We start from the raw sequence: 23,671 nt of genomic DNA, 5'->3' as shown, positions 1-23,671 counted from the left end.
CCAACCCTTTTCTCCAGTGGTAGCTTGGAGTGCTGCCAGCATGAGCAGGGAGAAGCACAGCATTTCTGAGCAGGAGGAGGTGCGGGGCTGTCTCCTTCTGACCAATGTTGTTTTCCTCCCCAGGAGCGCACCCAGAAGTTGGTGAGCTAACCGTTTCCGACATTACTCCTGAAAGCTTCAACCTTTCTTGGACAACCACCAATGGGGACTTCGACGTCTTTACTATTGAAATTATTGATTCTAACAGGTTGCTGGAGCCCATGGAGTTCAACATCTCAGGCAATTCAAGAACTGCTCATATCTCAGGGCTTTCCCCCAGCACTGATTTTATTGTCTACCTCTATGGGATCTCTCATGATTTCCGCACACAGGCTATAAGTGCTGCAGCTACAACAGGTACATAAAACCTACCTCAATACTAACTCTGCTTTCCTCTAACTCTTCCTTACAGGTTGTGCCCCTTTCCCCGCCCTCAGCTACCCCACCAGTCTACCCATTACCAAATCCTCTACCTCATTGTTTGACACCTTCTAAGGAAGACCTGCCGGAGACATTGTGAACTGTGAATGTTAATCCACCGCCCCATCCAGCAAAGTCAGTCACTCACATTGTGATGTGATTTCTTTCACACAATAAGTTTGCTCTTGTTCAAACATTGAGTTTGGGACAACCTCTGAGACAGTGGAGCAGCAAAACAAATTTCCCAGGAACCAAATGGGGGATGATTCATTATGTTAGGCTGTGCTTGTCACACAGCATAGGGGGGACACTATTTTTCTCAGATAAGCTGATTTGTAGATAGTTTTTATCCTAATTCTCTAAATCGATCTCAGGCACATTTCAGTCTGTGACTGCAGTCTCCTACAAGGCAGATGCATTGCTTGAATTCAGCTTCGGAATTCAGTTTACATTGGATGAAATGTTGAAAGAATCAATCTGACTTGATGTTCGTGGGCATTTAGTTGTTGGCACTTTGTACATCTTGAGGTTCTGCAGCTGAAGGCTTTTCCAGAAAAGAGAGGGAAGTCAAATCTTCTATGTGCTCAAGCCAATTCCAGTGCGAAAATGGAAGGAGAGGGCTAGACTACAGAAAGAAGCAGAAGGTACATTCTCATAGCAGGAAAATAATAGCTCACATTGTGTACGTTTAAATCTATTCCAATTTTCTGATGACATAATCTCAGGAAAAGTTGTCATAGCCATTTGTCATAGCGATAGATTAATGTGGTCAATGACATTAAGCAGCATATCAAATTCCAGTGATCAGATAACACAGAGTTACAGTTTCTAGCATCTGCAGGTTGTGAAAATCCTCACTGAATCGTGGGTAGCACAGGCAGGGTGACTGCAGGGGTGGGCATATGAAAAACATTGAGAAACACAAGGCTAGATGATCTTTGTGACCTGTGGCTCAGGCAAATTCAAACCCCCATTTTATTTTATTTTATTGCTTTGGGTTTTAATAATTGCAATACGTTTCCATTTGTTTTTCTTCCCGTAGTGGAGGAACCTCTACTTAGCAAACTCACTGTATCAAATGCTACCTCAGACAGCATGTCACTCACGTGGGAAGCGCAGGACAATGCCTTTGACCATTTTATTCTAGAAGTCAGAAACTCTGACTTCCCTTTGGACTCCCTGGTGCACACAGTGCCAGAGGCCTCCCGGCACTATGTAGTCACCAACCTTAAAGCTGCCACTAATTACACTGTCCAACTCCATGGTGTAATTGATGGGCACGGTGGTCAGACCTTGACAGCACTGGCAACCACAGGTATTTCACTGTTTTACCTTCCAGGTTTACTTTCTTCTTTTCTTTCTTTTGTTGTCCACCGAACTGCTCTAAAATGTGGCTCCAACTTGTCGTCGTCCCCTTGGTAAATTATAGAGAGATCACTAAGAAGGGAGGCTGAAACATGCTGGGGTTGAGAGTGCTTGGAAAAAGAGAGATCTGAGACAATGGGAAAGGCTGAAGAAGTGCCCCCAGCATTAAGGGAGCCAGTAGGAAACCATGATTGGTTTCCTTATATATACACTCCTCTGCAGGTTCTGTGTATATATAAATGACTTGCTCCGGATGGTTAAATATTTTTCACAGAGTATCTTTGCACTTGATCTGGAACAAACGTCTTGTTCCTCCCATCCTCACTTGCTTTGTTGTGGGTGGGAGACCTTCATGTCTTTAGCAGCCCACAGAGGCACGTGCATGCCATTCTGGTTCTTCGTCCTTAAACTCAAATGTCTTCCGAGACATTTGCATCTCTTGTGGGAGTTTCATGCAGCATGCTAAACGACCAACCGAAACTGCATGGAGTGGTCTGGCCACCTTGTGCTGATGCTAGTATTTTTATGTGTTCCCAGAAGAGAGTAGGGTTCAGAGAGCAAGTTCACCCTTTCTTCATGGTCAGCCCTCCACTCTGTCACTTGCATTTCTACCTTTGAGTCTCTAAGACCTGTCTTGTTTCACTGGATCTCAGGGATTTTCCTATGGTCACAGTGATCTTGAGATGGTGGGAGATCACTAAGATCTGCCTGAAGAGATCATTTCAGATTATTTTGCATGTAGTGTTCTGTGGAGCCTGAGTGTCATGCTGTGAACGTGCCTGACGGGATGCAAGTGGCATGTGAAGGAATGTGGCCATTTCGGGATGAGGTTGGAAAAGATGGGTTTGTCTTCTCAGATCTGCATGCGGAGCTGGTGGCTCCATGCTCCGTTTCACTGGGTTCTCCACCCAAGCTTGTTTGATTTGTGGATATTTTCTCAACTCCTCTCCTGCCTTCAGAAGTATCATGCTTACATGGTGACCTCTCCACTATCAGCCATGAAGGCATTGACCGTCACTGGTGGACAGCATGACAACAGCATGTGTCCTTAATTGGGGCCACTTGAATTCACCTGTTCCTAGACAATTCCAGAGAAGAAGGTGGACTATTATTTAAAAGTCTTGCAATGAGGGACGGGAGTAAAAGTTGGAACATCTTGCAGCAGTTCCTGTTTTAGTTAAGAAAAGGATTTCATTCTTTCACTGTTGCTTTTGTCAGTGGGATACACCTTTCTTACTTTTCTCCCAGCATGAATTACTCACACGGTTATTTTCCTGTATCTCACTGGCTACATTTCTCAAGGTGTTCTTGGTTTAGACTTAATTGGCAAAAGGAAAAATAGAAAATCAGCCCTGAGAGCAGACACGGGATTAGCTGACCACCTGACTGCCAGGTTGTATTTGTGCTCTCTTCATGCTCTAACGAATCTTTAATAATTTTATGCTAAATGGAATAGCTTTAAAACAGGATGGGTAAGGAGCTCTCCCCCTCCTACAGCCTGAAGGCCAAGTTTCTCCCCTGGCAGTGGAGAGATATGATTTTTATATTTCCTCTAGCAGAAAAGCAAAGTCTTTGCTTCTTAAGGAAGTTCCTTGACCGCTGAACAGTCAGAAAGGAGAGCAACAGCAGAGTTGTGGGGTTTTTTTGTTCAGTCTATGAGATATTCTCTAACTGTGCCTAATCAGAGATGAGGAACACCTTATCTGTGGAGTCCAGGGAGGTTTTGACCTGAGATTAGTGCTGAGATAATCACTGTTAGCATTAAAACCTCTCACAAACTCCAGGGTCCCAAAATAAAAGTATCCAGGGGGCCAGTTAGCTCAGTCAGTTAGAGCGTGGTGCTGATAACACCAAGGTCATGAGTTCAATCCCCGTTTGGTCCCCATGTGTTGCCTAATCTAGTTGAGAGGCGTCCCTGCCCATGACACGGAGGTTGGATTAAATTATCTCTAAGGTCCCTTCCAGCCTAGGCTATTCTATTGTTCTATCTACAACTCCAGGCAACAGAAACACTCAGCAGAAGCTGAACTGGGATTTCAGAGATGTCTGTTTTGGACTCAACTGAGTCCTGTCTGAATCCTGTATTAGCTACTTTAGAATTGCTCTGGGTTTGCATTCCCATCAAATTCCCAGTGCAAAGTTCCTGCAGTTTTTACAGTATTACCACAGGACTGTACACTGTTGGGCTTCTGTAAATCAGACCCACATTTCGTTAGGAAAATTGAGTTTATTTAAGAAAATTGAATGAAAAAGAAATTACAAGTCAGCACTAATTTCAGTGGCTTCTTTCCAAAACCTCACAAAAACGCTCTTGCAATGCTCCTTTTTATTTTCTCAACCACTGCAAAAAAAGCACTAAAACTTATCTTTAAGCATCTCTAAACCTCTGCTGTTAATTCCTCCAGCCCCCCGGAGTAACGGTGTCTCTTCACCTGTGTTCCTTTCTCCTTCAGAGGCTGAGCCGCAGCTGGGCACGCTCACACTCACAAACGTTACCCCCGACAGCTTCAACCTCTCATGGACCACAAGAGATGGGCCTTTTGCCAAGTTTGTTATACACGTTAGAGATTCCTATGCAGCACAGGAACCCCAGGAGCTTACGGTGTCGGGAGGCGCTCGCAGCGCTCGCATCTCAGGCCTGCTAGATTACACTGGCTATGACATTCACATTAAGGGGACCACCAGTGCAGGTGTTCACACAGAGCCCCTCACTGCTTTTGTCGTGACAGGTACCTGCTTAAAGATTTGGGGTCTGTTTATTGGCTTATAAAATAATTCCAGCATGGAATTAAAAAAAAAAACAACTCTACAGCACTGAATATCTTGTCCAGCACAATGGTTTTGTTTGCAAAGAGTGCAAGGGTGAGTCAGACCAGTCATGTTAACCTTAAAAAAATTTCTAGGAGTAACAGTTTGAAGTGAGTTAAGAGCCTAATACTCAATAGCTGCATCTGAAGGACCCAGAGAGGGCTGGATTTTAGAACGCCTCCTGTCCCGTGACATCCTTACAACACATCCCTTATGTCTGAATATCTTGGTCAGATTTTGAGTGGGATTGGTTGTACATCACATGCCTCCTAGATGATCAAATAAATGCCACAAAGGTCCCCTTCTCTGTCTTATGTGGCCATTATGTGCTATTAGGTCTTGTCACACAGACATAACGGACTCCCTGAATCGGATTAATGGAGAAACTGAGGTCTCTTCCTTTTTCTCCTCTCTTCATTAACACGCAAGGGGAACACCAGTTGCAGCAGCAGCATCCCTCACAGCATCTGGGCTGTCAGTTCCTGGGAAAAACAATGCTCATGATCATTTTCCTTAAGGAAAATAGTTGCATTTTGCACCAGCTCTGATCTGTCCCCAGAGACATTCAGTCACATAGTCAGAAGTGAGCAACTGTGCCTTCAACCCCCTCGGTCTTTTGTTTCATCAGAGCATAAATGCTTCCTTTTTGGAAATAATCTATGGACACGGGAATTCCGAGAGGAAGCTTCCCACAACTAGGTATATGTGTGGCACACTGTGCCAGCAGTTAATATAAACCTACTAGGTTTAGAGTGTTGATGTCACTCAACACCTATCCCAGAAAAATAATTTCAATATTTTGAGCTCTTAATTTGTTTACGCACCCTCCCACAGACCAAACCAAAATGTGAATCTTTGGGGTTGCTTGGTTAGAAGCAAGTAAGCTGCCAAAATGTCTTTGAGCTGAATCTCTGGCACTTAAATGTATAAACATCAAAACATAAGGATGTCCAAATTTTAAAACTTTAAAGGGGAATTTTTATATCAAATTCTAAGAGAATATCAATTTTAGTAGTTGTGAAATGTCCAAACCATCATGCTGATGTGAAAAAAAAAACACACCAAAAGCAAAAAAAGACGCTTCATTGGAATTTCTTTAAGCTGTCAACACAAGGCACAACATAACGCCCGTGAAACTCTTCGGACAGATTATTGCTCGGATCTGCAGTCATTAACCACTGCCCTCAGCCTGCAAACTCAGGCTTCTATCCTCGCAAAAAAAAGCCAATCTTGCGAGTATTTAGTATTTGCACTTGCAGTAACCCTGACTGATCAGTGTTCTGCTTCTGGCTGTCCTTCTGGCATCTCTGACCCCTTCACCATCGGAAACAAAACCTGGAGATATTCATGTGAAGTAGAGAGGTAAAGAAGCAAAAAAATTGTGAAATGCCAAAAATTGTGAATGCCAAAGTTGAGGCTTGTCCCTAAAGCACTGGTGGTGGACACAAGTGGAAGGAAATGAAAGCCTTATGCATAGCATTTCTAAAATGGTTTTGGTTATAACTGTCTTTATAGTGCATGTGCAACGGAAGAAATGTGCTTACGCAGTGAGCTTGGAAGGAATTTCCATGGAGCTTGTGAGGTGAGGTGCTGAGACAGCCCTGATGAAAATTAAGAATTGGGCATCTGACTTCTGGAGACTCCATTGAAAATCCTAGTCTTGTGGTCCTGGCTATGCACTTCTATTAAACCCGCACTTTGGGGGAAAAATGTGATTTATGTTTGGTGGAACCTGTGATACTTTCTAATTTGCAATGTTTTTCGCTTCTTTTTTGCACCTCCCCTTCTTTTAGAGGCCATGCCCCCACTGGAAAACCTAACTGTCTCTGATATTAACCCTTATGGGTTCACGGTGTCGTGGATGGCATCGGAGAATGCCTTTGACAACTTTCTAGTAGTCGTGGTGGATTCTGGCAAGCTGCTGGACCCACAGGAGTTCCTCCTTACGGGAGCCCAGCGGCAACTGAAGCTTAAAGGCCTTATTACTGGCATTGGCTATGAGGTTATGGTTTATGGTGTTGCCAAGGGGCACCATACAAAGCCCCTAAGCACTGTGGCTATTACAGGTATTTTAACGTGAACGAATCGTTCTCTTCCACCCTTTTCTTTCTTGCTTTTCTTCTCACATGGAAGATGTTTTATGCAATCCGTTTGCAACGCAAACCTTGGCTTTTGCATTCCTTTCTGCATCGTGGCTACACATAACTCCTCCTGATTTACGATAGGCTCACCAAGGAAATCCTGTTCCTTTTAATGTGAAGTTTCCTTGTTGTCTTTATGAGGGATCCTGTAGAGGTGCATGATGTGGGTTGAGGGGTGAAAGTTTCTGGTATGGTCATGCAGGTACGTCTAACCAAAATCTTTCAAGAAAAATGGTTGCATGTGGGAGCTCGTCTTGTTAACAGCTGCTGGACACATCAGCATTCTCCAATTTACTAAGCAACAGGACCTTCAGGAAGGGTCATACTGGATTTCTTGCCCGTGACCTCCTTTCTTTCGCTCTTTGTGTGGGTTCCACCCACAGACCATTGAGTGTTATCATTGCTACCCATAAAGTTGGCATCTCTCTCCAGAAACCCTTAGCTCATGTTTTCAACCTCAACATAGCTGTTGTGTTGCAGCAGTATTTGACCTTTCTTGAAAAATCATCGCACACTGATTCTCTAGCCCCATAACCATCAAGCTTCTTTAGCCTGTTACTGACTATGCAGCAGTGGAGCTGAGGATTACCTGACTGGAGGTTCCTGAAAAAGTAAAGGGAAATGCCTGTGGAAGAAAGAAGTGCACTGGAGATGCTGTAAGACAGTAACCACTCCAGTGGCATTTCTCTAGGTACTGGTGCCTGACCACACTGAGCTAAAGATGTTTTGCAGGCAATTAATAGCTTACAGCTCCTGTGATCCTCTTGAATGGGTTCCTTCACTAAAGACTGTAGGCACTGCATTTGGATTTGAGTGTACTGGTTTAAGGGATATGAATTTTCGTTATTCCCCTGACCTGGTTCAGTATTTTTTTAATACTGAAGCAAAGGCTTCATCTGACCTGGAGCTTCGCAGTTGCCAAGAAGTGCATGAGAGAGGGGTTTTGCATGAAGAAGACTCTTTCAAGTGACTTCTTTTTTATCCTCCTAAAACAAGGAGACCTGACAGCATTACAGGCATGCCTGCAGTTCTATAACAAGAGACCGTTTTTATCCTACATAAGGGTTTCACACAGGTAGCAAGGGAGAAGTGCACATGAAACTTTCTACTAGCATGTATAACATTGCATGAGAGGCAAATGGTGTATGTCCCTGCGGTGGATTTGCTATTAAAGACTGAAAATTTGAATGGGCCTGCACACACTCACGTATATCTTCTTCAGTATGTGTATAACGCTAATATTATTTTTTTTTCAATAGCTGGCAGATTGTTTCCCTTTCTTTGAACTGTGGTTGGATTCTTGCAGTATGCTGTATCCAGACCTCAGGCAGGTCTCTAATGAACTGACTGAAAAATCATTTCTTTTTCCCTACTGCCATTTTCTCCTTTTTTTAGAAGCAGAACCCGAGGTCGACAACCTTCTGGTTTCAGATGCTACTCCAGATGGCTTCCGTCTGTCCTGGACTGCAGATGATGGGGTTTTTGACAGTTTTGTTCTAAAAGTCAGGGATACCAAAAGGAAAACTGATCCACTGGAACTAATAATACCAGGCCATGAACGCACCCAGGATATAACAGGGCTGAAAGAGGGCACTGAATATGAAATCGAGCTCTATGGAGTTAGCAGTGGACGGCGTTCCCAACCCATAAACGCAGTAGCAACCACAGGTATTGTCTTTGCAGTAGGAAAAACGTAACACGTTCATACCTGTTCCTTCCAGCATCTCTCCTTTCCACCTTGGGCTGTTACTGACATGTTCCAACTGTCTCCTGCATGTCCCTTTCCCAAGTTATTGGTTCAATGAGGTGTAGTTATCTATAATCAGTCATCTCAGATGCCTTAGCTTCATCACTGTCTATTTAATATGCTTTTATTTAATTACTTTCATGATCTGGAATTAGGCAGCAGAGTCTAGCAATTAAAACACTGGCTTAGAGAGCCAAGAAATATTTTCTCTGGATCAGCCTTTTTCATTGATTTCCTGAGTCTAATTACATATCACCACTCCACAAAAATTTACCTCCCTGGGAAAGCTGTATGGCAAAATGAATTCACCAGGGATGCTGAGAAGTTTATTCATAGCTTGATCAACAAAGGACTAAACACCATTAACTTAGACTGAGCTTACCGGGAGCAATATGTGCTGGATAATTCAAAATAAACTTGAGTTGCTTGCACAATCAAAGCTTTGAATTCCCTCAGCAGAAATTGTTTTATATTCTCCTTCTTACGTGTCAAAATTCTGCTGTAAATTGCTTAGTGGCTTACCCAGGTAAAATCATGAAGAAAAAAACCACACAGGAATGACTGCCAATTTATGTCATTCTGTTTTTAAAATACCAGGGCCTTAATCCTCAATTGCAGCATGCCAGTTCCACAAAACTGGAGTGTTTGCCTTTCATAGTCTCACAATAATGAAGAAACATTGTAAAAGCAGCTGCATATGTCTACTCTCTGAAATTAGCCTAAGCCTATGTATCTTTCTGAAAAATCTCCACCAGAACAGAGTCTCATTTTCTCAGTGCCAGGGAGAAGAGGGAAGTTCTTCCTACTTGTAACTGGAATATTTTTTCTTCTATAATTTTTCTATGAAATTAAGCAGATATTAGTCGAGTAAAGAGTTCTTGAGGCTTAGACTGAATTCCTGAGGTTAGTTTAAACAAAAAAGAGTTTTATAATTAGAAACATTTCATTCTGGTGCTTTTAAGAGTCAGGTAGACATGATGATTAGGGATATGTTTTAGTTGAGGACTTGTCCATGTTAGGTTCATAATTAGACTTGATGATCTTTAAGGTTCTTTCTAATCTAGGCAATTTTGTGATTCTGTGATTCTGCCTTTTCAATTTTTTTTTCACCAAAGTCATGGTTTCATTTGTAAACATATTTAAATCTAAAGCAAATGAAGCAATGTCCTGTGATCTAAATTTTGTCTTTTAAAGATTTTGAGTTTGTTGATGGGAAAACATAATCATTTCAAACAAACTTAATGCCAGGAGGGGCACGAGAAGGGGACAGGTAGGTTTAGTGTGTGAGGAATAAGGGAGGCATTTGCTCAACTGTAGCGATGTACTCCAGCCAGCGCAGAGATAACTCACTATTGAACAGCTTTTCCTGAAACAGCAGGGCCTCATGATTCACCTTAATGTCTGTGGTGCCAGCTGTTAGCACGGAAAGGCACGTTTCGGACCAGCTCCACTAATGGCCACCGCATCCCTTGAATAAACAACAAGGGCATGTATACACTCACCCAGACATTTACATGAAGCAGAACATCCATCCATCACAAGCCACCGTCCTCCAGACTCATGCGGGTCGACTTGTAATGGAGAGGGATGTTTAAAGTCAACTGCACTTGCTTGCAGCACGGCTCCATTTTCACTGACTTCCAGGATATTTATGGTAAAGTGCTAAGAGTTATCATTTTCCTCATGACTACATTCTTATTCACTTCTTTCAGGGAGATTTAGCACATGTCACCTACTGAAGCCAATAGCCCAAAAGATGTTTGTCAGATGTAAATAACCCATGGATAATAGAGCTGGAGCCACCAAAATTCAGCTAAATAATTCAGGCTGCAGGTAACACCACACTGGGTAGCTGGGCAGCTAAAGCAACTAACTAATTTCTTTTTTTAGGAGTTGATTATTATACAAACATACGTATATTTATAGCATTTCCAGTGTGGTTGCACAGAAATATTTCTGTCCCTGAATGGGATAGCTCAGACAGGCTTATATTCAGCCTTACTTTATTCTGACCTGTGTACAAGTTACAAGTGAGCAAGGAATAAATTAGCTATAAAGTCTTTAGCTTTAGTAGAGGAGATAGTAGAGTAACAGTTGGAACAAAGCTGGCAAACAGACCAGCAAACCTAAAGCAAACACTACGACAAATGAAGGCAGAAGAATAATGTAGATTGAAAATCCTTCTCTGTATTTATCGCTCACAGCCTCCCCTTTCTTCCCTACCTGGGCACATACCCTTATGCACACAAATGCAGTATTCAGGGATCAGCTCCCCGACTGGTGTAACTGGTGCAGCTGAGAGAGTCTGGGTTGAGCATTGCCACCATCAGGAAGGAAGGGGGGAAAGATCTTGCAGTGTTCGCCTTTTGCTGCCTTGTTCTCTCGGTGGTTTCCTTTTCTTCTTTCTCTTTTAAGATGAAAGTAGGAAGTGTGAGTCTCACGCTGCTGCTTCCCGTTTCTTCCAATGGTGTTTTGCCACACCGTGACAGCATTTTCATCTGAGAGGATCACAGAACACTTCACATGCTCTTTATACATGATAAATGCAACCTGGTGCTTCCTGCTGCTTAGGAGAAGAAAGCCAGTGAACATACCCCATTAGTCCATTAGTAATGTAAGACAATTTGTTAGAATAAACCAAATCCCTAAAGAATAGCAACTACTTGGGCATCATGGATGCTTTAGCAACCTCATAGGAAAGTTTTCTATCTCTCATACAGCTAACAAGGAATGATGCTGGAGGATAATGCTAATTACCTGTATCTGCCCAACAGATGATGAGAGAGAAGCATGCTGGCCATCTTTTATGCCTGCTTAATTTTGGCTTTCAGGTAGCTCAAGAAGAGGCTTTCATTTCCTCCTTTTTAATTTCCCTGTGCTCAAAGGTACCACTCTCTTACATCTCTGGGACTCATTCCAGGACTGATGCTTGCTGTGATGGTCCATTTTACTTCCTTTGCCAGATTTGCTCCCAGGAAAGTAGCCACAGTTGGGATAGTTGGGGACATGGAATTCTCACATAGACAAGGCTCTTCTTGCAGTTCACCGAGTACAGAAAACAAGCATGAAGCTGATGGAAGCATGCACAACAGAGTCCGAGTGGGATGGATTGGGTATTTATTTTCTGGGAAAGGCTGGAATTCCCCATGTCTGTGAAAAATGAGTACAGGTCCTTCTCCTTGGTCTCCAGAGTCATCACTAGCACTTTCCACCAGTCACCAAGGGCACCTACAAAGTGAAGAAAAATCAATATAATTTTCACTTCTCTCTCTCCTTCACTGGTTTTCTTTATGCTTTTCTGTTTCCTTCAGACTGTACCTAAATCAGTAGCAGATTTTTCTGCCACGTAGCTTTACTAACCCCACCTTGCTTTCCTCTATATCTTTTAATTCTTTTATTTCTTTCCTTGGCTTTTCCATGTGAGCAAACCCCACAAACGCAACATGTCTAGTGAGCTCCAGAGAAATAATTTACATTTCTCTTGAGAGCTCGGTTGTTTTTCTTTCCTTGCCTCTCAGTTGATTTAGTGCATTGCTGCTAGAGCTTTGGGGACACATGGAACAAACAACCCCCTGACTTCTTTCCCGCAGACACGTTCTTTCCAAGCTATTTCAAGCATAGTCGCTTTTTTTCTCCTCTTGCCTCTTTTCCCCTGCCCTTAGCCTGTCTCCATCACTCTTAATGTGACTGATGTTCGGTATCTCTCCTCTTTGTGCTAATGGCCTGCTCTGTGTGGGCTGTTTGGTTTTTTTTAACACATCAGGGTTGTTTTGTTTACAGACAAAAAGGGAAGTTGGAAGTGAGATGCTCAATGTAAACTTTGAAGTGACAGGTCTCTCTACCATGTCCTTCCAGAAGCCCTTCCCAAGTTGTTTTTTTTTTGCAGTAGCTTAATTAAGCCTTAAACTGGAATGTTTCAGATACATACTGGTTTGCACCTTGAGATTGTGTCATTCTGGCAAAACTTCGCTTTTGTTTGTCCAGCTTACTGATCTAATTTGTATGGGCAAACGTAGTGCTCAGGTTTACGGAGGGAAAGGCTAAGGCTGTGTGACAAAGAGCTGCAGTGGTTGTTCTATGTGAGTGTCCTCTGGATGGACGTGCCAAGAAAAATCGTGGTCTCAGAGAGAGATTCCAGGGAGAAAACAGTTTCACTTCTAGTTTGAAGCCAAGAGAAGTTACAGGTAGTCAGTGCTTGAGAAGATGGGCCCTTGATTCATTCAGGCACCAAAGTCCAGGTGTTTTATAGGTTTCTTTTAGTAGAAATTTATGCTCAGGAAGAGAGAGCTCTCTATTGCTAAGGGCTATTGCTGTGTGTCACGGATAGTGACTCAATGGAAAGTCTAAAAATTATCCAAGTGAAACTGGGGTAGAAAAAACTGTAAATAGAATGACTCCTGAGTAATAGAATGGCGTTCCTGTAAGTATTCCTCCATTCTTTTCTAAAACATTGGAATCTCTGTTACGTCTCTGTACATGATACGTCTGAGGTATTTGTAAGGTATGCACTACTGTAATGTTACTGAAAATTCAGACCAAATAGACTGTTGCTGTCAGTATGGAATAAATCCATTAACTCTGTGGGACTCTCTGCATTCGTGCTGTTTAGGACAGAGTAACAATTGCACCAGCTCTTGCGATAGAGAGATTAGACAAATCAGCGTTCCAGCACTAACAACTGATAAGCAAATGATTGACCTTTTCTTTCTACGTGGTGTGTTTGTTTTCTATTCTCCACTGACAGTTGTTGGATCTCCCAAGGGAATTTCTTTCTCCGATGTCACGGAAAACTCTGCCACAGTCAGCTGGACACCCCCTCGCACACGCGTGGAGAGCTACCGGATCTCCTATGTCCCTGTCGCAGGAGGTAACTGCAAGGAGGGGTGAGGAGGAAGATGGTAAAAGAGAGAGCAGAAGGGTTTTGTGCTGCTATCTGTGCATTGCACAGACGATCTTACCCAGATAATATCTTTTTTCTTCAAACTGCTGACCAGGACTGTGGGTGTACATACATGGTCCCAGTAGCCAAACTCTGTCTGAACATGGTTGCACCCTAATGGGGCCACGTTCTCAAAAATGTCCATTCTGGCTCAGCCTCCTAAGGTAGGATTTCTGTCCAAATTGTCTCACTATTTTTCAGACACTTAATGAGCTAAGCGTATCTGAAAAGGTGACCCTTGAAAACAGCAATCGTAATCATGGTTATAATAGTCTTCCAAGGCAGTGTTTTTTCCTAGTACTCCCCCATGTTGTTTTGTTCCATCCACTATATCTCTGTTTAGTGCTCAGCTTAGGAAAAGCTCCCTGTACTAAACCAGATTTTTAACATAACTCAGGGACGTCTCTGGAAGGAATCAGCTAAAGAGCAAGCATTATGGACATCAGGACCATAAAAGACATACTATTGACTAAGACAAGTAGCAAAATAGGTCTTCAGACAATATAGTGTGGAAGCACATATGCAACTTTAAGTATCTAGTGATCCCACAGAAGAAAAGGAGCAATCCACAATCATAAAGTTATGCACTTGTCTAAGTGCTTTCCTGGAACTTGAAACAAATATGTGTCCTAAGTCCTCACCCACACATGCAAGCACCTCTTAAAATAATATATAAGGTGCCTTTATTCCAAATGAGACAGATGAAGGAGGAACTTCTGGCCCTTACTAGGAACAAATCAGATCTAAACTGCAAGTCCTGTCCTTGCAGGTGTATGAACTCCCGTGTACAGAGACTTTTGTGTTTTCGCCTTGCATATCATTTGTAAAATTATATTTTCCTGAACAAAAATGTTGGTTTTTCCTTACTGTTGGCATGACAATAGGAATGAATAAGAACCAGTGCCTTAAATTTAGGTGTCATGGCAACAGTGTTTTTTCCTGAGACTGCCCATTCACATTGGTGCTTGAAACTAACTGGGGAAAATTCACCTCCTCCTGTACCAGTACATCCATGTTGATCATAACGTCTTTAACTTGAAACACGTCCTTCAAACATTTGCTGGAGTATTGTGTCACTAATCCCTCGGCATTTGGCTTCATCCTAGGTACTCCAAATGTTGTTACAGTTGATGGAAGCAAGACAAGGACCAAGCTGGTGAAGTTAGTCCCAGGTATAGACTACCACGTTAGTATCATCTCTGTGAAAGGCTTTGAAGAAAGTGACCCCATCTCTGGCATTCTGAAAACAGGTAACATACAAAGAGGAAATAGGAGGTTTTCAGATGTATTGCGTGTCATGTAAGAGAGACTCTGGAGCTGGAGCTGAAGACCCACTGAGATTGCATTTATGCTGTCTGCACGAACTAGGAAGTTTTTTGCTCACTCTTTGTGTCTTTTTATTGCAGATGAGCACAGAACTTCTAAGTGTGATCAGGCTCCCATTTGCTAACGCTGAACCAACCTGCAGTTAGACAGAGACATTTCACCTATTTATAATCCTAATACATCAGAAAAAAAAAACACGGGAGTTTAATTAATTATTTAGAAGTTTAATTAATTATTTAGAAGTTTAATTAACCATTTTACAGATGAGGGAACAAAGGATCAGCTCAGCTGAGCAGTTCACAGTAGTTTCCGTTGTGGACTCAAATTCTACATCTCCCAGATTCCACACAGTGTGCTAAGCCTAGAAACATTCTCTCTCCTGTTTTGGTTTGGTTTTTTCAATACAGCTTTAAATACCCCTGCAGAAAATGAGAGTCCACTATGCTCTTGCTGACCCCACCTTGCAGTTCCATTCATGCATTTTTTTGTGGGGGGAAGGCAGCAAGTATTCAGAGAGCTGAGGCAAGGAACAAGATGATGAATTTTGGATAACAGCATGAAACTTACAGCCCATTCCAGCTGTACTGGAGGCAGATATCTATCTTGATTCAGGGAAAGCACAAAACTGTGTGAAACAGAGTCCCATGAGGAAGCAAGGCAGGACACGCTGAGGTTTTGGATGGTTGGCTGGCTGTTTGATTCTCTTATTTTTAAACATGCATGGCAAACTGGTGGAAGGTCACAGTGGCTGTCTGTTGCCATCCCATTAGTTATTTTTCCCAAGTCTGTCTCCTGAGTTTGCTCCAAAAAGCCGTTCAGATTTGAGGGTGTTGAGAGAAATACGTCAGCTCTGACAGAGCCGTTAAGATTGACGATATCAAAACCCATCTGAGAACATCGTTAGCTATGTCTGTTCCCAGTGTTTAATCTTCTCCCACACTGACCTCCCTTTCCAGCAGAGGCATTTGATGTCCCTTTATAGGCACTGCAGAGCTCCATTATTCCAAAGGGGATCATAAAACTGCACCAAGCAGCAGTGTTTGTGCCTTTTATGCCATGTATTTACAACAGAGCACCGCACAGAGCCAAGAATGCTTGTCAGATTCCTTCGAGCACTTATTCTCTTTCTTTCAGCTCTGGACAGCCCATCAGGCCTGGTGGTGGTGAACATCACGGACTCGGAGGCTCTGGCAACCTGGCAGCCAGCAATTGCTGCTGTGGATAATTACGTTGTCTCCTACGCTTCGGAGGATGGTAAGAAGAATTAGTGACGGGTCAGGGCGCTGACAGCGTTACAGCTCTCGAGAGATGCTCAGAAACCGGTGCAGCAAGGTGACTCTGGAAGGACGGTGGGGGGCTGTTATTTGAAGGAGATGCCTCACTGGAAGCATTTTAAAAATGATCATTTCAGTTAAGCATTCCCAGTTCTGACACGAGTCTGGATAACTGAAAATGTTGAAAAGAAGAGCTGGTGTTATAATTCATATGAACACTAGAGAGTGCTAATACTTCTAGATAAAGGACTGGTGTTAATTCAAATTCAATACAGGTGGAAGCAGAGAGATGGGCTCTGGGCTTTTACTATTTTGCACTTGTTCTCAGCTAGTGATGAAAAAATATCACTAAGTGGACCGTGGAGCCGAGTATGTCACAACACGTCTGAATAATTCTGGGACCTATTCTCTCCTGTGTTTTCTTCTTAGAACCAGAAGTTACTCAGATGGTTTCAGGAAACACTGTGGAGTATGACCTGAAGGGCCTTCGACCTGCAACTGAGTATACCCTGAGTATCCATGCACTGAAGGACACGCAAAAGAGCGAGACCCTCTCCACCCAGTTTACTACAGGTGCTATGTCCCACCTTACTGTGGGGAGAGCTGCCACCTCTTCTAGTCTGGCCTGGTTTACATTTCTCTAGTACCGTAAAGTCAGACTGCACATTGTGCTTTTATTACTAGAAACCTGAATTTTGATAGTATTTGCACCAAAATTTCTCAGGCGGAAGACTGGTGTGATAAACTGTCACCAATTCTACAGATTCTCACACAAAGCAGGAGCTCTTCTTCAGGGGCTAATGTTTGGGTGCCAATGCTGAAGGTATCCCAATGGTTGCTTTCTTATGGCTTTATATTAGTGTCAATGAAATCATGATGTTTCTCATTTTCCTGTTACTTGCCTCTTCCCAGGGCATTAACTAGAGAGCCAAGAGCTGGGCTATACAAATTCAGTGTTATTACAGTGGAGAAGGGGGGCTGTAGCCAGACCAAGTATGATGTGATTCTGTTGTCTCCTCCAGGACTGGATGCTCCAAGAGATTTAAGCGCCACTGAGGTTCAGTCAGAAACAGCTGTGATTACCTGGAGGCCTCCACGTGCTCCTGTCACTGGTTACCTCCTGATCTATGAGTCCATTGATGGCAGAGTCAAGGTATAGTATTTGTACCCAGACTAGAAGGGCTATGCCTCAAAATTGGGCAGTAGAGATACTCTGAAGCATCCAGCAATGAAACATCATCATGTGCCTGAAGTTAAACATAGTAAAATCCAAAGTACCTATTTCAGTGCTAGCTTGAACACAAATACCTTTCAAACCTGCTCATATATTTTCCTATATTGTAACCTGAAACAGAAGCTCAACTGCAGCCTGAATTTGACAGTCATCTCTCCACTGTACGGATAAAAGCACAAGCAATAATTTTCCCTTCTTCTGAATATCATGGAATAAATTCACACACTTGAAAGAAGGAGATTCTCCTTTCTAAACTGAGGAGACTCCATCCCTGTGCAAATGAGGGGACTAAGGCTGTGTGAATCGCCTTTGAAAGTGCCTCTTGCTCTCCAATAATTTTATTATGTTCCTACATATCTAAATGGTACTAGGTGCTTAAATATGAAAAAGGTGAATCCCAGCAAAAACAACACATTATTCTGGATGCCCAGCCTAGTGAGGCTGAAATCAGAAAGGGTTCTGATTTTCAAGAAAGCAAACTCCCTAAGCACACTGAAAATCAATCTTTTAAAGTTATAGGAAAACAGCCTTTTGAAGAATGGAGGATGATACTTCCTTCTCATACATGGTGATTTGTCTCAATTTTTTGCAAGTTTCACAGAGAGAGAAACAATGTGTATATTCAAGGCACGTAAATATTGCTTTTAAATCATACATTATGATGATAAATATGCATTTCCAGGTAACTTTTCCAAAACTTCTAAATAAAGTTAGCTCTGTAAAAATCTTAAAGTTTTATATTAAACAATTTAGATGGCTAAAAATACTGTGAATGGTTACCATGAAAAAGAATGTGACAAACTGAAATATGTAACAGTTCCAAACGTTATGATTTTCTCGCTGAGGTCTCATAGAATCCTAGAACAATTCAGGTTGGAAAAGACCCTTGGGATCATCGAGTCCAACCATTAACCCTACACTACAAGTTCACCCTTAAACCACATCACCCAACACCACATCTAATCTCCCTGTACTATTTCTCCTCCCCATAGGAAGTCATCCTAAACTCCGACATAACCTCCTACAGCCTGACAGAGCTGAGCCCATCTACCCAGTACACGGTGAAACTGCAGGCACTGGACAGATCCCTGAGGAGCAAAATGATCCAGACTATCTTCACCACAAGTAAGGACTTTAGAGCACATGCACAGCGGAAATAACGTCTAAGTTGCTGCTCTCAGGGCAGAGCTGAGCTCTTCAATAAGCAGACACAGACCTCATGGAAGATTTTTTGATGCGATTGTCAGTATGTGCTTTGTTTGCTTGTGGCATTGGTGCAAAAGTCTCTGCTCCCCCTGAGCTGAAGTGCCAGCTGGTTGCCCCAGAGTGGCACGATGACATTATTTTCTTTATGTCCATCTGCTTCACCTCTACAGTCCTCTCTCTGCTGAAACATCCTGCCTTTCCCATGTCAAATATTGAAAAAACCACTACTGTCTAAAATCCAAGCTGACACCCTCATTTACCTCCTTATTGATGCATAGCAAACTGTTAAAACAAATCAGCATTTTAAGTTGAAATGAAGCAAACCGCACACACAAAAATCAGTTCAGTGGTCCAAGGACATGAATTTCTGGGCAAGTGTTTCTTCTCCTCTTTCTGAGGTTGGTTTTCACGTGTCTGTTCCAGTTCTAACAGGACAGCTGTCCCGTGAGCTGAACCCAAGAATAGTGTGGGTTCTCTGAGGTCACTTCACAGGTGACGTTAAAAGAGTTGTTCAGTATTAACTGTGAGACCTTGCCTGTCATTTGTCTCACTGTTCACTGTTTCCAGCCTTTCAGACCCAGCAGGACCTTCAGCCATTTCCATTCTCCCTTCTACCACGTGTACCAGCTTCAGCCCGAGAAGTCCACTAAAGGTTATGCAGCCCGAAGCGTGCTTGTAGTCACTCCTTTGTGTAGAGAAGGATGAACCTCACCTACAGGCAACAATCCACAACAAAAATAGGAGAGGAGTTAAATCTAGGTGTATTTAAGTGACATTTGGCAAATCGACCATAAGCAGGGACTGAATGGGGTGCCCTCACCCATATGAACGGTGCCAGCTTCGTTCAGGCAGATGCTTAAGCCTGGCTCTAACTCTAAACATACATTTCTGTGCTACTTAGTGAGAGGGAACCACTGAAGTAGCTCAGTGCAGAGAGCTGTTCTTCTCCAAACCCCAAAGCTGATGCACAGGCAGGGATGTGCAACACACTCGTAAGGGAGCAACAGCCACTTAAAAACTCTCCTATGGACACGCCTCGAACGTCACTTAGTTGGGCTGTTGGCTGGAAAAGTTAATGGCCTAAGTGAACTTAAAAAGAAAAAAAAAAAAAGAAAAGCTCTTTTAGGGGTAGAAATTGTTCTGACTGCAAAGATGCTATCAGCTTTTTGTCAGAAGGAAATGCTTGATGACATTTCCCTGTAGTTTCAACTGCTATTGTCTGCTTTGTGTTCTAAAAGCTTATTTAATATTGTACTTGCTAGTAAAATATTCCCAATTTATTTACTTTTGTCTGTAGTCTTATCTTTGTGTTTCCCCCTTCCTTTTCTGTCACATAATCAGGGATTGGTAGATTTGGCTTTATCCAAAAGTTGCTATAAACATAGCTCATGCTATTTAAGTATCCAGCCAGAGGAGGTACTTCCATCGTAGCAGGGAGTAGCATTCACAGCATCTCACATACATTCATACCTGGCATTTCACATACACTTGTGAAAGTGTAGACAGATGTGCAAGAGCATATTCAAAAGGAAAATTTACATCATCTGCTCTTTACTGTGAGTCTTGTTATGGAGGATGTTAATTGCAAGTGCATTCCTGGCTGTGCCAGTGACCCTCAACAGATTTTCCCGAGTCATCTGTATTCAGTGATTTCCTTGTAATTGCTGATTTCTTATGGATTGCTTTTGTCTTTTCTGTGTGTGTGCAGCTGGTCTTCTCTATCCTTACCCTAAAGACTGCTCCCAGGCTCTCCTGAATGGAGAAACCACCTCTGGGCTCTACACGGTTTACCTGAACGGGGACAAGACTCAGCCTCTACAAGTCTTTTGCGACATGGGCGAGGACGGGGGCGGATGGATTGTGAGTAAGAGGGAGAGGTCTCGCACCCCCCTGCATGTGCATCGGCCTGTGCTAAGAGCAGCAGTGATAGATCCCATCCCTGGCATCCCTCAGAGTGCTCTGTCATCACAGTAGGGCTGACTATTCTATAAATTTGGGGAATTTTATCTCAGGCAGGAGACCTAAGTGTCTAGAACAAGTTTACCAGCCCTTTCTGTAATTGGAGGATGACCCAAAGGATGGGTCACGTTGGTGGTTTCAGCACCTAGGGAAGGCACTGATCTCTCTCCACTGGCTATGGGAGGTGCTGAAATGACCATCTTAGGTCAGATACATACCTTCTAAGTAGCTCATTAGGCAAGAGGAGGGTGGGCTGGCTGTGTCTGAATAAGAGAGACAGTGAAGGAGGTTAAACCGCTGGCCAGAGAAAGCATTTTTTTCAGCAACCATGGGGCGTTGTGTCTGGCCAGTCTATTATGGAAGGGATGCATCCCACCCAGGCAATAAATGAACAGCAAGAAAAATGCCAGCTCTCTGTACTGACATCCTCAAATCTGAACATGCCAGAGGGACCCAGGGCACAGAAAGGAAGGAGCTGGAGAAATGCATGGCTACGTGGCACAGGCATGCAGAAAATCTTGGCTGAGAAATGTAGAATTGCAAGGGGCTGTTAAAAAAAACAGAGAGCAGGGACTAAAAGGCAGGGAACCCAACAGAGAAACTAGAGACTTACAAAAAGGAAGGAGTGTTCAACAGTCTTGGTACTATTCGGTAATTGCAGTGAGACTTCTACTTTGGGTGGTAACGGCAGGGAAGCAGCAATGCCAAGCTCTGCGTTTGTAAAAGCCGCATTGCTGGTGCCCTTTCTGCCAAAGGCAGTCTGTCAACAACACTTCTTGCACGTGGCGGTTGTAGGTGTTCCTGAGGCGTCAGAATGGAAAGGAGGATTTCTACAAGAACTGGAAGACTTATGTGACTGGTTTTGGAGATCTTAAGGATGAATTCTGGATAGGTAAGTGTCAAGAATTTGTCTTCTTAAAAAAGGAAACGCAAATACAGCCCAGAAGAGTAAGAGCCACTTCAAAGCCTCTATTTAGTTGGCAAGAGTGTTTGTGAAGGGGAATAAAGCGTGGGTGAAGGAACTTGGGGACAGCACGCTGCGAGGGAGATGGAAATCACCAAGTCTAAGCCTGTCCTTCCAGTTGCAGTTCATAGATGTCGTACTTCTTGGGTCACCAAACCTGCTAGAGAAGCAACTGCAAACCTTCCTCCTGTACTCCTGGGACACCCCCAGCAACAAAAGCACGTGACTCAAAGAAGCAAAGTGGGGACAACAGAAATAAAAAGCAAATTTTCAAAGTTCATGCTGCATTTTGGTTGTAAATGAAAGATGATGCCAAACATACAGCACCTTTGTGATTGCTTTTCCCACAGGGCTAACTGCTACTGTGAGTTGAAGGGAAGAGGTTGCTCAGCCAGCCTTTTCTTAACTATTAGTTTTTATGCCAACACTACCCTACAGCTGAAATAGCTCGCTTACCTCACCCGTGTTTATGCCCTGGTGTATCTATGCAGGCCAGTACTGCCCCCTTTATGGGATAACATGATGACAGAGAAATAAACATGGAGAGGCAAATGAATTGGCCATTTATCTCCACAGGTCTGGAGAACCTCCACAGAATCACTTCTCAGGGTCAGTACGAGCTGCGTGTGGATCTGCGGGACAAAGGCGAGACAGCTTATGCTGTCTACGACAGGTTCAGCGTCGGAGATGCGAAGAGCAGATACCGGCTAAGAGTGGATGGGTACAGTGGCACAGCAGGTGAGACAAAATATTCTTTTTATTTCTGACCTGCAATTTCCTCCCAGCTGGCTCAAGGAAACTGTGTGAATGTTGCAGATCAGCACCACAGCAGGTGCCTCTTGTGTGTTAGGTGCTTGAAAATATGAATATATCAATGCATTTTATGCTTCAATTTTAAATCTTCCAGTCATTTAGGTGCCACACTTTATGGCATGTTTATGACAGAATATAAACAAGTAAATTGAACAGCTATATATCTTGTTTGGTCAATGCTTCACTGTCATTTAAACAGCTAATAATAGCTCGACACAGCCTCATCTCTTGTGAGTGGAATATGCATCAAAGTCCTGCTATAGCATGATTTGTAATTTTGCTGAACAAGTCATCTGCCTTTTGTAATCATACTGGGGTAAACCCTGCAGCCCTTATTGAATCCTCCTCAAGGCTTCAAAGGGTTAAGAGAGAAATCCAGCTCCACAGGATGTCTTAAAAGGAGAACATTTCGTGCTGCTAGGTGCATAAAACAGACCACAGAGATGTGTGTGTACGGACTCTGCCCTGTGAACATCACACGAACTGCATCCACAGCCTACAGGGATACAAAGGATATGCAGCAGTAGTAGAACTAATGACTATTTAAGGCAGATGTGGTGGTGAAAAGCAGTAGTAGCTGCTACAGCCAGTAGGATTTAATCCTACTATTTCCTCTTCCTAAGCATTCCAGTTTAAGTTTAATGGATCTAGTAGCAGAGATGGTAAGGCATGAATGTGGGCTCTGCTTCAGGCATACACCCGTCTGTAAGTGGGCACCGGGACCCTGTGGGTGGGAAGTCGTAGGCAGGCAGACGTCTCTCTGTCTGCTTTTCCAGCTAAGGCAGCTGGGTAGCTTTGCTGCATGGATCAGCTAAGTGTGGAGACTCCTCTGGTCATGTTTCTCTTCTTGTGGACGTCTCTTTGGACTAGGTTTGTCCACACTGCCTCCTCTACAAGGGCAAAATCCAGCTTTCAGGAAGAAGTGCAGAAATTGAGCTGCCTAACAAATGCTTAATAAGTTGGGGATTAGAGACCACCTGGAAAAATATTTTGACTTGTCTCCAACAACAAAGAAATGTATTAAAACAAGTCGATTTTTAAAAACTTAGATACACAGCCAGGATTTACAGACATCGCATGGCACAGTCCAACCATTTTATGCAGAATGGTCACTCCCGTGGAATTAAAATCAGGCAAACCGCTGACCTTGCTCTTACTTTTATCTCCCCCATCCAGGTGACTCCATGACGTACCATAACGGAAGGTCCTTCTCCACCTTTGACAAGGACAACGACTCTGCCATCACCAACTGTGCTTTATCATACAAGGGCGCATTCTGGTACAAGAATTGCCACCGAGTCAATCTGATGGGCAGATATGGTGACAACAGCCACAGTCAGGTGAGTTTGATGTTTGAAGCCTTCCGTGACGCCTCAGAAGAAGGGGACTTGCTGTTACAGGTCTGTCTGGTGGCTCAGCTAGCCAGACACTGGAGC

At 43.2% G+C, this 23,671-nt stretch overlaps 1 protein-coding gene across 1 annotated transcript in view; it reads left to right on the top strand.

Moving 5' to 3' along the window:
* TNC (tenascin C) overlaps positions 1-23,671 on the top strand; it is a 46,741-nt gene that overhangs the window by 21,269 nt on the left and 1,801 nt on the right. The window contains exons 11-22 of the mRNA XM_009873281.1: positions 124-396; positions 8,169-8,441; positions 13,265-13,387; positions 14,566-14,709; positions 15,920-16,039; positions 16,489-16,632; positions 17,082-17,212; positions 18,286-18,418; positions 20,208-20,359; positions 21,254-21,350; positions 21,999-22,160; positions 23,412-23,575. Coding sequence (XP_009871583.1) covers positions 124-396; positions 8,169-8,441; positions 13,265-13,387; positions 14,566-14,709; positions 15,920-16,039; positions 16,489-16,632; positions 17,082-17,212; positions 18,286-18,418; positions 20,208-20,359; positions 21,254-21,350; positions 21,999-22,160; positions 23,412-23,575 — 1,916 coding nt within the window. The remainder of the gene's footprint in view (positions 1-123; positions 397-8,168; positions 8,442-13,264; positions 13,388-14,565; positions 14,710-15,919; positions 16,040-16,488; positions 16,633-17,081; positions 17,213-18,285; positions 18,419-20,207; positions 20,360-21,253; positions 21,351-21,998; positions 22,161-23,411; positions 23,576-23,671) is intronic.

Source organism: Apaloderma vittatum, unplaced genomic scaffold, assembly GCF_000703405.1.
Source record: "Apaloderma vittatum isolate BGI_N311 unplaced genomic scaffold, ASM70340v1 scaffold3600, whole genome shotgun sequence".
Classification (NCBI taxonomy): Eukaryota; Metazoa; Chordata; class Aves; order Trogoniformes; family Trogonidae; genus Apaloderma; species Apaloderma vittatum.
Note: the sequence above shows the minus strand (reverse complement) of the source record. Positions and strands in the feature narration are given on the sequence as shown.